Below are 16,313 nucleotides of genomic sequence, written 5' to 3'. Positions count from 1 at the left end.
TGGACTCCCGTTAGAGGATATTGATGACAATTTGTGATCGGTCGCGGCTGTTAGGTGGGGCGAAGCACTGCTACAACAACAACAACAGCCGCCGCTCAGCAAGCCACAACAAGTACCCACTGCTGCTCGCGCCCCACGACACCACCAACTCATACGGTCGCTCCCACTCCCTACAACCGTCTTCCTCCCACTCTTTTCCGGCAGTAATCGTGTATGTCATGGAAACAGACTCTTAGTCCCTACCTCCTTTTGCACCGTTTGCCAGCACAGAATATATATGTTTGCGACATCCGCCCAATGCAGCTCCTGCCTTGGGTGGTGCCACTTTCCTAGATGTTCTGGTCTCCGCGACGGCAACCCCCCGACGGGTTTCATGGCGCCATGTTGCCAAGTCGCAAACCCAAATCATCCGGGTACCCCAATGCTTACCCAAGGACGCCCAGTCCCAGGGCCACAACAGCAATTGCGTCCTGGCCTTCCTCGACCCAGGCGTAGTCACCCGTCACTTACCCCCAGAGTGGCGACGTCTCCCCCTATGCACTTCCGAATTCTGCAGGTAAACTGTAATAGACTAACTGGGAAGATTACGGAGATAGTCGATTTCATGAAGCGGCACAACATCCGCATTGCTGCGATTCAAGAGACTAAACTCACAGCAAGATCTGCATTGCAGACCTGCTCTGGGTATAATGTCCCCAGAAAAGATCGCGAGAGCGGAAATGGAGGCGGCCTCGCGTTTATCATACACCACTCTGTGCAATATTATATATTTGATCGTGGCATCGACCGCAGGGACAATGTCTTAGAACGTCAAGGCCTATCTGTCCGGTCAGGCGATGCAAACCTAGAAATCATCAACATCTACATCCCTCCTGCCACCTGTTGCCCCAGTGGATACCGCCCTAATATCAGAGCCTTACCCACTGGCAACAATCGCATTATCTTAGGCAATTTCAATGCCCATCACGATCTATGGCATTCAAATTTGCGGGCGGACAGTAGGGGTGAGATGTTGGCGGATCAAATAGAAGAAACGACGTTCTGCACAATGAACGGAGACGCCCCACACGTATGGTAGGAAGCTGTCACAGTTCGCCAGATATCTCAATCGTGAGTGCAGAACTCGTAAGCTGCGTCAACTGGCAGCCGATGGTAACATTGGCATCCGACCACCTGCTTATACTTATTTCGCTCGAGCGTACCGCCGACTTCATCGTCACCGAAAAACGCACTTTCATAAACTTCAAAAAAGGAAAGTGGGAAGAATATAAATCTTATACAGACAACCTCTTTGCTGCCCTCCCTATCCCGACTGATGCCCGCCGAGGGGAGCGTGCCTTCCGCAAGGTCATTGAATCCGCCTCGGCACGTTTCAATCCCGCCGAGAGGATTCCCGAAATCCGGCCCACTTCCCGGCGGAGGCCGCAAACTTAGCGAGAGAACGTGACCTTATAAAACAGCTTGATCCAGGCGACCCCCAAATAAGGGATATAAACCAACGAATCAGATTGCTTGTGGATGGGCACAAGCGGGCAAAACGGGAGGAGCACCTAAGAGGTTGTAACCTCTCTACCGGTGTGGGTAAACTTTGGTCCACAGTAAAGTCCCTATCGAATCCGGCTAAGCACAAAGACAAAGTTTCCATCGCCTTTGGCGACAAAGTGCTGTCGGATGCGAAAAAATTCGTGAGCGCTTTCTGCTGACAATATATAACGCATTCTACGGTCGCCAAAGATAGACGGAGGGCCAACAGACACGCACATAAACACAAATTTAGCGCGTCACCAATCACCATCACCGCTAAAGAGGTTGAGGACGCCATTGGTCGCGCTAAACCATCCAAAGCAGTGGGCCCAGACGGCATAGCCATGCCGATGCTTAAAAGCCTAGGGAAAGAGGGTTTCAAATATTTAGCGGATGTCTTCAACCTGTCTCTTTCCACCTTTGTCATAGCCGAGAAATGGAAAATGGCGAAGGTGGTTCCGCTACTAAAGCCTGGTAAACCAGCTAACATAGGAGAGTCTTATCGTCCGATATCTCTCCTATCGCCAGTAGCAAAGACGCTTGAAGCCATTTTGCTCCCTTATTTCCTAGCAAATTTGCAGCTAGCCTCTCATCAGCATGGCTTCAGAAAACTCCATAGCACTACCACCGCGTTAAATGCCATTAGCACCCAGATAAATTGCGGTTTAAATCAAAACCCCCACCATAGAACAATACTCGTAGCGCTAGACCTATCAAAAGCTTTTGATACGGTCAACCATGGCTCGTTACTGCAAGACCTGGAAGGGTCTACCTTTCCCCCATGTTTTTAAAGGTGGACCGCAAATTATTTGGGTGATCGGCAGGCATCGGTGCAATTTAGAAACGTAACATCAAAACCAAGGAGAATTAAACAAGGGGTGCCACAGGGTGGTGTCCTATCCCCACTTTTGTTTAATTTCTACATATCTAAGCTACCTTCACCACCGGAAGGAGTCACAATCGTTTCCTACGCCTATAACTGCACAATAATGGCCACAGGCCCAGGCCCACAGATCGGTGAGCTATGCAATAAAATAAACGGCTACCTCCCTGATCTCTCCAGTTTTTTCGCCTCGCGAAACTTGGCATTATAACCGACTAAATCTTCCGCGACCTTATTTACAACATGGACGTCCCAAATGTCGACCATTTTGAACATCCACGTCGATGGCACTACGCTACCGACTGTCCTACACCCCAAAATCTTGAGTGTGACGTTTGATCAGAATCTACGTTTTGGTGAGCACGCAGCCGCAATTGTTCCGAGAATTCAGAGCCGTAAAAAAATACCCAAATCCCTCGCTCGCAGTACCTGGGAAAAAGATAAAGAAACGCTCATGACTACATACAAAGCAATTAGCCAGCCGATTACGTGCTACGCGTCACCCATATGGTCGCCAAGCCTAAAAATTACCCACTGGAAGAAGCTACAGGCCTGCCAAAATACTGCTCTCAGAATTGCCACGGGCTGTCTTCTTATGTCCCCAGAACACCATCTGCATAATGAGGCGAGAATACTCCCCATCAGGGAGAGAAATGAGATGCTGACCAAACAGTTCCTGTTGAATACCCAGAAACCTGAGCATCCCAACAGACATCTGATTGATGAACCAGCACCGCCTAAGGGCTTAAGGAGTCATCTCCGTAAGCATTTTGAGGAAATACGGCACCTGAGAACCCAGCCGTATGAAGCGAAAAAACACAAGCAGGTCCTTGGTGAGCTCCACAAACAGGCGTCGGACCTTTATGCCGGGAATTGCCCGGTGAATCCAGTACTCAAAGAAAAGTATCCAAAACTCGCGGAAGAGGAACGCATACTCTCCAGGAAAACGCGTGTCACTCTTGCTCAACTTCGTTCTGGATACTTCTACCTATCCAGAATCAACCCCGACATACAAAATGTATGCCCCGCTTGCAATGTGTCCCCACATGACACCAACCATCTCTTTAATTGTAATGTGGAACCAACGCCTCTAACACCCCTTTCCATATGGTCCACCCCTGTTGAAACAGCAAGTTTCCTTGGACTCCCGTTAGAGGATATTGATGACAATTTGTGATCGGTCGCGGCTGTTAGGTGGGGCGAAGCACTGCTACAACAACAACAACAGCCCGCCGCTCAGCAAGCCACAATAAGTACCCACTGCTGCTTGCGCCCCACGGCACCACCAACTCATGCGGCCGCTCCCACTCCCTACAACCGTCTTCCTCCCCCCTCTTTTCCGGCAGCAATCGTGTATGTCATGGAAACAGACTCTTAGTCCCTACCTCCTTTTGCACAGTTTGCCAGCACAGAATATATATGTTTGCGACATCCGCCCAATGCAGCTCCTGCCTTGGACGGTGCCACTTTCCTAGATGTTCTGGTCTCCGCGACGGCAGCCCCCGACAGGTTTCATAGCGCCATGCTACCAGGCCGCAAACCCAAACACACCGGGTACCCTAATGCTTTCCCAAGGACGTCCAGTCCCAGGGCCACGACAGCAGTTGTGTCCTAGCCTTTCACAACCCAGGCGTAGTCACCCGTCACTTACTCCCAGAGTGACGACGTCTGCCCCGTTGCACTTCAGAATTCTGCGGTTAAACTGTAATGGATTAACTGGGAAGATCACGGAGATAGTCGATTTCATGAAGCGACACAACATCCGCATTGCTGCGATTCAAGAGACTTAACTCACAGCAAGATCTGTTCTGCAGACTTGTTCTGGGAATAATGTCCACAGAAAAGATCGCGAGAGCGGAAATGGAGGTGGTCTCGCGTTTATCATACACCACTCTGTGCAATATCATTTATTTGATCCCGACATCGGCTTATCGGTCCGGTCAGGCGATGCAAACCTAGAAATCATCAACATCTGCATCCCTCCTGCCACCTGTTGTCCCAGTGGATACCGCCCTAATATCAGCGCCCGTTCTGCACAATAAACGGAGACGCCCCCACACGTATGGTAGGAAGCTGTCACAGTTCGCCAGATATCTCAATCGTGAGCGCAGAACTCGTAAACTGCGTCAACTGGCAGCCGATGGTAACATTGGCATCCGACCACCTGCCTATACTTATTTCGCTCGAGGGTACCGCCGACTTCATCGTCACCGAAAAACGCACTTTCCTTAACTTCAAAAAAGGAAAGTGGGAAGAATATAAATCTTATACAGACAACCTCTTTGCTGCCCTCCCTATCCCGACTGATGCCCGCCAAGGAGAGCGTGCCTTCCGCAAGGTCATTGAATCCGCCTCGGCACGTTTCATTCCCGCCGGAAGAATTTCCGAAATCCGACCCACTTCCCGGCGAGGCCGCAAACTTAGCGAGAGAACGTGACCTTATAAGACAGCTTGATCCAGGCGACCCCCAAATAAGGGATATAAACCATCGCATCAGATTGCTTGTGGATGAACACAAGCGGGCGAAATGGGAGGAGCACCTAAGCGGTTGTAACCTCTCTGCCGGTGTAGGTAAGCTTCGGTTCACCGTAAAGTCCCTATCGAATCCGTCTAAGCAAAATGACAAAATGTCCAACGCCTTTGCCGATAAGGTGCTGTCGGATGCGAAAGAATGCGCGAGCGCTTTCTGCCGACAATATATAATGCATTCTACGGTCGACAAAGATAGACGGAGGGCCAACAGACACACACATAAGCATAAATTCAGCGCGTCTCCAATTACCATCACCGCCAAAGAGGTTGAGGATGTCATGCTAAACCATCCAAAGCAGTGGGCCCAGACGGCATAGCCATGCCGATGCTTAAAAGCCTAGGGAAAGAGGGTTTCAAATATTTAGCGCATGTCTTCAACCTGTCTCTTTCCACATTCGTCATTCCAAGTAGCCCATACGCTTGAAGCCATTTTGCTCCCCTACTTCAAAGCAAATTTGCACCTAGCCTGTCATCAGCAAGGCTTCAGAAAACTCCATTAGACTGGGTCGAAAAAAAAAGTTGCTAATATCCGCCCCTAAATTTGAAGATTAAGTTGAGGGGGTTTCGGAAAATTTTTTTTTTAATTTTTTTTGATCCTTCGAAATACAGCCGAAAAGGTTTTTTCGTTGTAAGTTGGTTATTTGACGTCTGATTTTTAAAATTGATATGTCATTATTTTCGCCTAGAAAATCTTCACATTTCCGCCTAATGTCCTTTCAAGCTATGAAGTCGTTTTCCCATGATTAGATCAGCTAACAAAATTTTACCCCCCCCCCCCCCCCCCCCCTGTATATTTTTTCCTTACCAAACGAAAGTACTTAAAAATTCAAGAAAATGTTGCTTTGAAGAAAGAACAGTTATAGCACTTTCAATATTTATTGTAACTGATATTTTACCTGATTCTTATTATACTTAGACCTGAAACTCGTGATATTTTTGGAGGAAAAATTGCAGGGTTTGCATTGAAAAGTTAATAAAGATATGCCAAATATCATGAATAGGGGAAGTCAAAGTAAATAAGTGAGTCAAACCTGTTGTTTCGTATTTATAATAATAACGCTATGCAACAAAATCAACTGTTTTTCTGGGTATTGAACAAAACCCACTTTTTTGTAGAGATTGAGGCTTAAGTAAACAAAGTACTATCTCCGTTTTTCGAACTTAGCCTCCAAAAAATAGATATCGGCTTACGAATTTCGAAATTCTACATTTCGAAATTTTATTTTTTTGTTCACGCGTTCAGCATATTGAAAAAGTAAAGGTGAAAAGTCAGAAGTCAGTGTCTGACTGTATTCAGAAGTCAGAGTTTGACTTTTCACCTCGTATAACAGCTGTTATACTAAATGTCTCAAAAAAAGGATTCAGACCTTCAAATAAGGGAAAAGAGTGGACCACGCCCACATTTTTACTCAATTTGCTGAACGCGTTTACAAAAAAAATAAAATTCCGAAATATAGAAATTCGAACTTCGTAAGCCGATATCTATTTTTTGGAGGCTAAGTTCGAAAAACGGATATAGTACTTTGTTTACTTAAGCCTCAATCTCTACAAAAAAGTGGGTTTTGTCCAATACCCAGAAAAACAGTTGATTTTGTCGCATAGCGTTATTATTATAAATACGAAACAACAGGTTTGACTCACTTATTTACTTTGGCTTCCCCTAATCATGATATTTGGAATATCTTTATTAACTTTTCAATGCAAACCCTGCAATTTTTCCTCCAAAAATATCACAAGTTTCAGGTCTAAGTATAATAATAATCAGGTAAAATAACAGTTACAATAAAAATTTTGTTAGCTGACCTAATCATGTGAAAACGACTTCATAGCTTAAAAGGACATTAAACGGAAATGTGAAGCTTCTCAAGGCCAAAATAATGACATATCAATTTTAAAAATCGGGCTTCAAATAACCAAGTTACAACGAAAAAACCTTTACGGCTGTATTTCGAAGGATCAAAAAAATTAAAAAAATTTTTCCGAAACCCTCTCAACATAATCTTCAAATTTAGGGGCGAACATTAGCAACTCTTTTTTTTTTTGTATGGGGACCAACCCAGTGTAAACTCCATAGCACCACCACCACGCTGCAAGGGTTGAGCTGGACACTATGGTAACAGCTCACTACTTAGGCCACCAATGAGCCCATTGTAATACCTTATACGGTCTCAAAGAGGACCCCTACCCAGCCTAAAACGGGTCAAACCACTTCGTGGAAATTATATATTTTGCTAGATCCTTTACTTCATAGCTAGAGACCTCAGCAAGGTCATGTAGAAAAGGTTTACCAAGGAGACAGAAGAAGGTGCTGGGCACTTTCCTACCCTTCTGTACATCTGCAGCTGCGACAATAGTCGAAGGTCGTTGGCCCCATTCCAACACCATGCGTGCCTATTAAACAATGCCCTGTTAGAACCCTTATTAGGGACGATAGAACTGATTTGTTTAAAATCAGAAGCGCTCCTGTGCGCCCCTTGTCATATGAGGGACAGGTTAGCCTGGATGTCTCACACGATGATATGGCTGACCATAGTCCATTTGCAATTCTTATAGAGCTTGTGTTCACACGAAGCCTGAAAGTGGCCATGGGTATACATACCGAATCATTTCCCGGAAGGATATGGTCGGTGGTGCCTCTTCTGACCAGCTCGTTTGCTCTGCAGTTGCCTATCCCTGTGCCCAGGTACCCATATAAGGCTGATACTGAAGTGCTGAGCCATCTCGTTAAGAGGTCTGTGGCATTCAGTGATCGATTTTGCGTTGTCGACGAATGAATGACTGCCTTTAATGTGGCCTGGCTGTCTGAGAAAATAAACACCCGTTTATCATCCTTAGGCATAGACCCGAGATGGTTCACAGCCCTGTTTATTGCCAGCATTTCCGCTTGGTAAACACTACAGTGATCTGGTAGGCGAAAAGAGACCTCTAGACCCAGATCTGGGGAAAATAGGCCTGCTCCCACCTTCCCGTCAAGCTTAGAACCATCCGTGAATATGTTTATGGCACCCGGTACCGTATGTTGTCTGGTATTCGAGTCTTGTCGCGATGGTATATATATACTATAGTTTTTAACGAAGACGTTCTTTGGCGTGCAGTAGTCAGTGCGCACCGGTATTGGGACTGGGGCGCTCTTGCCCAGGATTGTTGCGTGTCCACTAGACCCATTTGACCAGAGACCTGTTTCCCTTATGCGTAGAGCGGCAATGACCGCTATTTCCTTCGCCACCAGGCCAAGAGTTGGAAGGTATAGCATTGTGTTGAGTGCTTCAGACGGAGTGGAGCCAAGAGCCCCGGTGATGCAGAGCTCCGAACTCCGTTGCACCTTTTGAAGCATTTTAAGATAGGTAGTTTTAGCTAGTGCAGGCCACCAGACCAAGGTACCATAAAGAAGAATCGGGCGCACAATGGCTGTGTAAATCCAGTAGGCCACCTTAGGGGAGAATCCCCAGGAGGTGCCAAATGCCCTCTTACAGGTGAACAGCGCTGCTGCTGCCTTCTTGGATCGCTCCATAACAGCTTCCTATCCAGAATTACTCCCAAATAATTGACTTGATCGCTAAACGCTAAAAACGTACCCCCAATTCTTGCCGGTGTTAGATTTGGTACTTTGTACCTCCTCGCGAAGAGGACAAGCTCGGTTTTATCCGGGCTGACTTCCAAACCTGTGGCTGTGGCCCAGTGCGAAATTTTGGATAGTGCCCCTTCCATTAGGTTGCAAAGAGTTTGCGGAAATTTCCCCCCCATGGTTACGCAGATGTCATCTGCATACGCGATAATTTGGTGACCTTCTGATTCCATGAGGCGTAGTAGTTGGTTGACGGTAACCACCCAAAGTAGCGGAGAGAGAACGCCTCCCTGCGGAGTGCCTCTGCCGACTGGCCTGCGGATCACGCATCCACCTAGCTCAGTTTTAATCTGCCTGCGCGTAAGCAGATTGTATATAAACTCCACCAGGCACGCGTCGACCCCCAGATCGGTCAGCGCCGAGGTGATGGCCTCCGGGAGAACGTGATTGAAGGCACCCGCTATATCTAGAAATGCAACCGATATGTATTCCTTGAGGTCTAGTGACCTTTCGATAACGGACAAATTGCCATTAGCACCCAGATAAATTGCGGTTTAAAGCAAGTTTCCTTGGACTCCCGTCAGAGGATATTGATGACAATTTGTTATCGGTCGTACCTATTGGATGGGGCGAAGCACTGCTACAACCACAACAGAGTCACCCCTGGGCCACCTTTATGGCGATACCACGAAAAGGCGTCCACCTATAGAACTATGGCCAACTCCCTTTTAAAATACTCTTTAATACCTTTCATTTGATACCCATGTCATAAAAACACATTCCAGGGTTAGGTTAGGTTAGGTTGCAAGGGCTGAGCTGAACACTATGGTAACAAGCTCACTACTTAGGCCACCAATGGGACCATTGTAATACCCTGTACGGTCTCAAAAAAGGACCCCTACCCTGCCTAAAGCGGGTCAAACCACCTCGTAGAAATTATAAATTTTGCCAGAGCCTTTACTTCATAGCAAGAGACCTCAGCGAGGTCATGTAGAAAAGGTTTACCGAGGATAGCCATCCTACGCCTACTAAGCGCTGGACAGTGACAGTACAGAGAAGGTGCTGGGCGCTCTCTTCCTCTTCTGTACATCTGCAGCTGCGACAATAGTCGAAGGTCGCTACACCCATTCTAGCACCGTGCGTGCCTATTAAGCAATGCCCTGTTAGAACCCTTATCAGGGACGATAGAGCTGATTTGTTTAAAGTCAGAAGCGCTTCTGTGCGCCCCTTGTCATATGAGGGCCAGGTTTGCCTGGATGTCTCACACGAAAATATGGCTGACCATAGTCCATTTGCAATTCTTATAGAGCTTGTGTTCACACGAAGCCTGAAAGTGGCCATGGGTATACCTACCGAATCATTTCCCGGAAGGATATGGTCGGTGGTGCCTCTTCTGACCAGCTCGTTTGCTCTGCAGTTGCCTATCCCTGTGCCCAGGTACCCATATAAGGCTGATACTGAAGTGCTGAGCCATCTCGTTAAGAGGTCTGTGGCATTCAGTGATCGATTTTGCGTTGTCGACGAATGAATGACTGCCTTTAATGTGGCCTGGCTGTCTGAGAAAATAAACACCCGTTTATCATCCTTAGGCATAGACCCGAGATGGTTCACAGCCCTGTTTATTGCCAGCATTTCCGCTTGGTAAACACTACAGTGATCTGGTAGGCGAAAAGAGACCTCTAGACCCAGATCTGGGGAAAATAGGCCTGCTCCCACCTTCCCGTCAAGCTTAGAACCATCCGTGAATATGTTTATGGCACCCGGTACCGTATGTTGTCTGGTATTCGAGTCTTGTCGCGATGGTATATATATACTATAGTTTTTAACGAAGACGTTCTTTGGCGTGCAGTAGTCAGTGCGCACCGGTATTGGGACTGGGGCGCTCTTGCCCAGGATTGTTGCGTGTCCACTAGACCCATTTGACCAGAGACCTGTTTCCCTTATGCGTAGAGCGGCAATGACCGCTATTTCCTTCGCCACCAGGCCAAGAGTTGGAAGGTATAGCATTGTGTTGAGTGCTTCAGACGGAGTGGAGCCAAGAGCCCCGGTGATGCAGAGCTCCGAACTCCGTTGCACCTTTTGAAGCATTTTAAGATAGGTAGTTTTAGCTAGTGCAGGCCACCAGACCAAGGTACCATAAAGAAGAATCGGGCGCACAATGGCTGTGTAAATCCAGTAGGCCACCTTAGGGGAGAATCCCCAGGAGGTGCCAAATGCCCTCTTACAGGTGAACAGCGCTGCTGCTGCCTTCTTGGATCGCTCCATAACAGCTTCCTATCCAGAATTACTCCCAAATAATTGACTTGATCGCTAAACGCTAAAAACGTACCCCCAATTCTTGCCGGTGTTAGATTTGGTACTTTGTACCTCCTCGCGAAGAGGACAAGCTCGGTTTTATCCGGGCTGACTTCCAAACCTGTGGCTGTGGCCCAGTGCGAAATTTTGGATAGTGCCCCTTCCATTAGGTTGCAAAGAGTTTGCGGAAATTTCCCCCCCATGGTTACGCAGATGTCATCTGCATACGCGATAATTTGGTGACCTTCTGATTCCATGAGGCGTAGTAGTTGGTTGACGGTAACCACCCAAAGTAGCGGAGAGAGAACGCCTCCCTGCGGAGTGCCTCTGCCGACTGGCCTGCGGATCACGCATCCACCTAGCTCAGTTTTAATCTGCCTGCGCGTAAGCAGATTGTATATAAACTCCACCAGGCACGCGTCGACCCCCAGATCGGTCAGCGCCGAGGTGATGGCCTCCGGGAGAACGTGATTGAAGGCACCCGCTATATCTAGAAATGCAACCGATATGTATTCCTTGAGGTCTAGTGACCTTTCGATAACGGACAAATTGCCATTAGCACCCAGATAAATTGCGGTTTAAAGCAAGTTTCCTTGGACTCCCGTCAGAGGATATTGATGACAATTTGTTATCGGTCGTACCTATTGGATGGGGCGAAGCACTGCTACAACCACAACAGAGTCACCCCTGGGCCACCTTTATGGCGATACCACGAAAAGGCGTCCACCTATAGAACTATGGCCAACTCCCTTTTAAAATACTCTTTAATACCTTTCATTTGATACCCATGTCATAAAAACACATTCCAGGGTTAGGTTAGGTTAGGTTGCAAGGGCTGAGCTGAACACTATGGTAACAAGCTCACTACTTAGGCCACCAATGGGACCATTGTAATACCCTGTACGGTCTCAAAAAAGGACCCCTACCCTGCCTAAAGCGGGTCAAACCACCTCGTAGAAATTATAAATTTTGCCAGAGCCTTTACTTCATAGCAAGAGACCTCAGCGAGGTCATGTAGAAAAGGTTTACCGAGGATAGCCATCCTACGCCTACTAAGCGCTGGACAGTGACAGTACAGAGAAGGTGCTGGGCGCTCTCTTCCTCTTCTGTACATCTGCAGCTGCGACAATAGTCGAAGGTCGCTACACCCATTCTAGCACCGTGCGTGCCTATTAAGCAATGCCCTGTTAGAACCCTTATCAGGGACGATAGAGCTGATTTGTTTAAAGTCAGAAGCGCTTCTGTGCGCCCCTTGTCATATGAGGGCCAGGTTTGCCTGGATGTCTCACACGAAAATATGGCTGACCATAGTCCATTTGCAATTCTTATAGAGCTTGTGTTCACACGAAGCCTGAAAGTGGCCATGGGTATACCTACCGAATCATTTCCCGGAAGGATATGGTCGGTGGTGCCTCTTCTGGCCAGCTCGTTTGCTCTGCAGTTGCCTATCCCTGTGCCCAGGTACCCATATAAGGCTGATACTGAAGTGCTGAGCCATCTCGTTAAGAGATCTGCGGCATTCAGTGACCGACTTTGCGTTGTCGACGAATGAGTCCAGGGCCTTTAATGCGTCCTGGCTGTCAGAGAAAATAAACACCCGTTTACCATCCTTAGGCATAGACCCGAGATGGTTCACAGCCCTGTGTATTGCCAGCATTTCCGATTGGTAAACACTACAGTGATCTGGTAGGCGAAAAAAGACCTCTAGACCCAGATCCGGCGAAAAAAGGGCTGCTCCCACCTTCCCGTCAAGATTAGAACCATCCGTGAATATGTTGATGGCACCCGGTACCGTATGTTGCCTGGTATTCCAGTCCTGTCGCGATGGTATATATATACTAAATTTTTAACGAAGACGTTATTTGGCGTGCAGTAGTCAGTGCGCACCGGTATTGGGACTGGGGCGCTCGTGCCCAGGATTGTCGCGTGTCCACTAGATCCATTTGACCAGAGACCTGTTTCCCTTATGCGTAGAGCGGCGATGACCGCTATTTCCTTCGCCACCAGGTCAAGAGGTGGAAGGTATAGCATTGTGTTGAGTGCTTCAGAAGGAGTGGAGCCGAGAGCCCCGGTGATGCAGAGCTCCGAACTCCGTTGCACCTTTTGAAGCGTCTTAAGATAGGTAGTTTTAGCTAGTGCAGGCCACCAGACCAAGGCACCATAAAGAAGAAGAACATTCCAGGGTTACCCTAGGTTCATTTTCCTACATGGTGATTTTCCCTTATTTGGCAAAGGATGAAGGAAAATCGTTCCAAAAAACGTCACCCTTGGTCTACAATTTGGTCGATATTTCCCAAACGTATGTGATATGGAATTAAAAACCACTTATAAACCATCTCTGAAACCCTACGAAACCATCGCAGCTAAGCTCTCAGCTGAGTATGTAATGTTCGGTTACACCAGAACTTAGCCTTCCTTACTTGGTTTTTACTTAGATATGTATCGACTCATGTTTAGGAGTTACTCAAACTGTTTGAAAATGTTTTTTGTGAGCTTGTGAAGAGGCGGATGTTCTACTGGGACTACATTCAGTGAGTTATTAAAGTACATTTTTCATCAATACAACTTACATAGATGAAAAAAGGACATACATACATACATACTGAATCTGGTGTATTGATCTTATTAAAATCTAGACTTAAACTTAAAGAAAATAATTTCGTTTAACCTTTTAAAATATCTATAAGTTAGAAAATTTGAAAATAAGGGGCTTAACAAAATCAGCGCCTTTTTCAATACTTACTTTAAGGTGCTCATTTTGCAATGCTAATTGTTTTTCTAAGTACTCTATTCTAGCTTCTTTGTAATGCATTCTAAGTGCCAAAGTTCGCTGAAATGGATCCATTTGTAAAACATTCCTAAAATATTTCACAAAAATTAGAAACATTACTTAATTTTTCTTGAAGTTAATAGCTATGCTAAGTACCAAGTATTTCCCTCATATTGTTTATATTGTTCTTTAAGCTTTTCCAGCGCTGCCAATTGATTTGCTACATCGTACTCCTCCCAAAATTTATCCAAAGAATTGCAGAGACTGCGAACTAATTTTTCACCCATTTCTTTGATTAACTCATCTCGATCTTGTAAGATATGTTTATGTCGTTCCCTTAATACATCCGCAAATTCATCTAAGTGTGACGGTCTATCGAGAGTAAATAGAGAATACAGAGTAAATAGAAGCAGTGCTACAACAACAAGAGATTACATGGATGAGTTTTGTAATAAAATAAACAGCTATCTCCCTGTCTTTACGCCTCACGAATCCCGACCAAATCATCAGCGACGTTATTTACAACATGGACACGGCAAATGTCGAACATATTGGACATCCACGTCGATGGCATTACGTTACCGACTGTCTTACACCCAAAAATCATGGGTGTGACGTTTGATCAGAATCTACATTTTGGTTAGCATGCAGCCGCAATTGTACCGAAAATCCAGAGCCGTAATAAAATTCTCAAATCTCTTGCCGGCTGTACTTGGGGTAAAGATAAAGAAACGCTCATTACCACTTACAAAGCAAACGTTTCCCAAGGCAGTCGGTTCTATGTACCGGAGCGACTCGGGATTTTTTCCCGACCAAGGACTGTCATTTCAGTGTAACCCCATTTAATTTGTTGTGTCCCTCCAACAAATTGTCATCCTCTCAGCAGCTCCTTGCAGCGGGACTGCGCCACACTCTCCTGCTCCGGGAGGGTATCAACCTAATCCGGGTCCGTCTCCTGACCCCGGTCCTGAGAAATGGTTTTACTGCGTTTGCCGGAAAAGAATCTTTTTAGGACGGTCATACTCTTGTCAGTGCGTCACGTGCAAGGGATGGTTGCATCGGACAGGTTGTTCTGGGCTAGATCCCAAAACCCGACGTCCTCGTAACTTTTATAAATCTTTTGCGGCTCCTTGCTGTTCACGCCCAAGGGCGTCCCGCAGTCTACGCCTTAGGATTTTATTACGGCTCTGGATTTTCGGTATAATTGCGGCTGCATGCTCGCCAAACTATAGATCCTGATCAAACGTCACACCCAAGACCCTGGGGTGTAGGACAGTCGGTAGCGTAGTCCCATCGACGTTCCCCCCTCTTTTCCGCCAGCAATCGTGTAGGTCAGGGAAACAGACTCTCAGTCCCTATCACCTTTTGCACCGTTTGCCTGCACAGAATATATATGTTTGCGACATCCGCCCAATGCAGCTCCTGCCTTGGACGATGCCACTTTCCTAGATGTTCTGGTCTTCGCGACGGAAACCCCACGACGGACTTCATGGCGCCATGTTGACAGGTCGCAAACCCAAATACATCGGGTACCCCAATGCTTACCCATGCACGCCCAGTCCCAGGGCCACAACAGCAATTGCGTCCTAGCCTTTCACAGCTCAGGCGTAGTCACCCGTCACTTACTCCTAGAGTGACGACGTCTCCACCGTTGCACTTCAGAATTTTACAGTTCAACTGTAATGGATTAACTGGAAAGATCACGGAGATAGTCGATTTCATGAATCGGCACCGCATCCGCATTGCTGGATTCCAGAGACTAAACTCACAGCAAGATCTGCTCTGCAGACCTGTTCTGGGTATAATGTCCACAGAAAAGATCGCGACAGCGGAAATGGAGGCGGTCTCGCGTTTATCATACACCACTCAGTGCAATATCATATATTTGATCCCGACATCGGCCGCAGGTACAATGTCTTAGAACGTCACGAATTATATGTCCGGTCAGACGATGTAAACCTACAAATCATCAACATCTACATCCCTCCTGCCACCATCACTATCTATGACATTCAGCTCCTCAGTGAACTCCACAAACAGGCGTCGGACCTTTATGCCAGGAATTGCCCGGTGAATCCTATACTAAAAGAACAATATCCAAAACTAGTGGAGGTGGAACGCGATCTCCCTAGGGAAATGCGAGTCACTCTAGCACAACTTCGATCTGGATACTGGTTACTCTTCCCTATCCAGAACCAACCCCGACATACAAAACATATGTCCTGCTTGTAATGTGTCCCCACATGACATCAACCATCTTATTAACTGTATTGTGGAACCAACACCTCTAACACCCCTCTCAATATGGTCCACCCATGTTGAAACAGCAAGTTTCCTTGGACTCCCGTTAGAGGATATTGATGACAATTTGTGATCGGTCGCACCTATTGGATGGGGCGAAGCATTGCTACAATAACAACAACAACATCTATAGCATTCAAACTTGCAGGCGGATAGCAGGGGTGAGATGTTGGCGGATCAAATAGAAGAAACGACGTTCTGCACAATAAGCGCCCCATTCGTATGCTAGGAAGCTGTCACAGTTGGCCAGATATATCAATCGTGAGCCCTCTGCGAGGACAGGCACCTTGTAGTGGTGCAGGGGCTTACGCCGATCGTAAGTGGTTGCGAGCCTGCCGGATAGGGGTGGCCTGGCTGCTAACATCCGGCTTATTCGTCGCGCATGCGAGCGGTAACCAGGAACTGTCACCTCCTAATCCAGGGTGTTATGCGACACCGTGCCC

General features: G+C 46.9%; 1 protein-coding gene across 4 annotated transcripts in view; it reads right to left on the bottom strand.

Annotated features, from left to right (window-relative positions):
* Nnf1a overlaps positions 1–16,313 on the bottom strand; it is a 260,842-nt gene that overhangs the window by 203,721 nt on the left and 40,808 nt on the right. For all 4 annotated transcript variants that reach the window (XM_067773513.1, XM_067773511.1, XM_067773512.1 and 1 more), the window contains exons 2-3: positions 13,726–13,941; positions 13,543–13,657 (exon numbers count right to left, since the gene is read on the bottom strand). In XM_067773513.1, the coding sequence (XP_067629614.1) occupies positions 13,543–13,657; positions 13,726–13,941 (331 nt within the window). The remainder of the gene's footprint in view (positions 1–13,542; positions 13,658–13,725; positions 13,942–16,313) is intronic.

The sequence above is a fragment of the Eurosta solidaginis genome, chromosome 3 (genome assembly GCF_040869045.1).
Source record: "Eurosta solidaginis isolate ZX-2024a chromosome 3, ASM4086904v1, whole genome shotgun sequence".
In the NCBI taxonomy this organism is placed as follows: Eukaryota; Metazoa; Arthropoda; class Insecta; order Diptera; family Tephritidae; genus Eurosta; species Eurosta solidaginis.
Note: the sequence above shows the minus strand (reverse complement) of the source record. Positions and strands in the feature narration are given on the sequence as shown.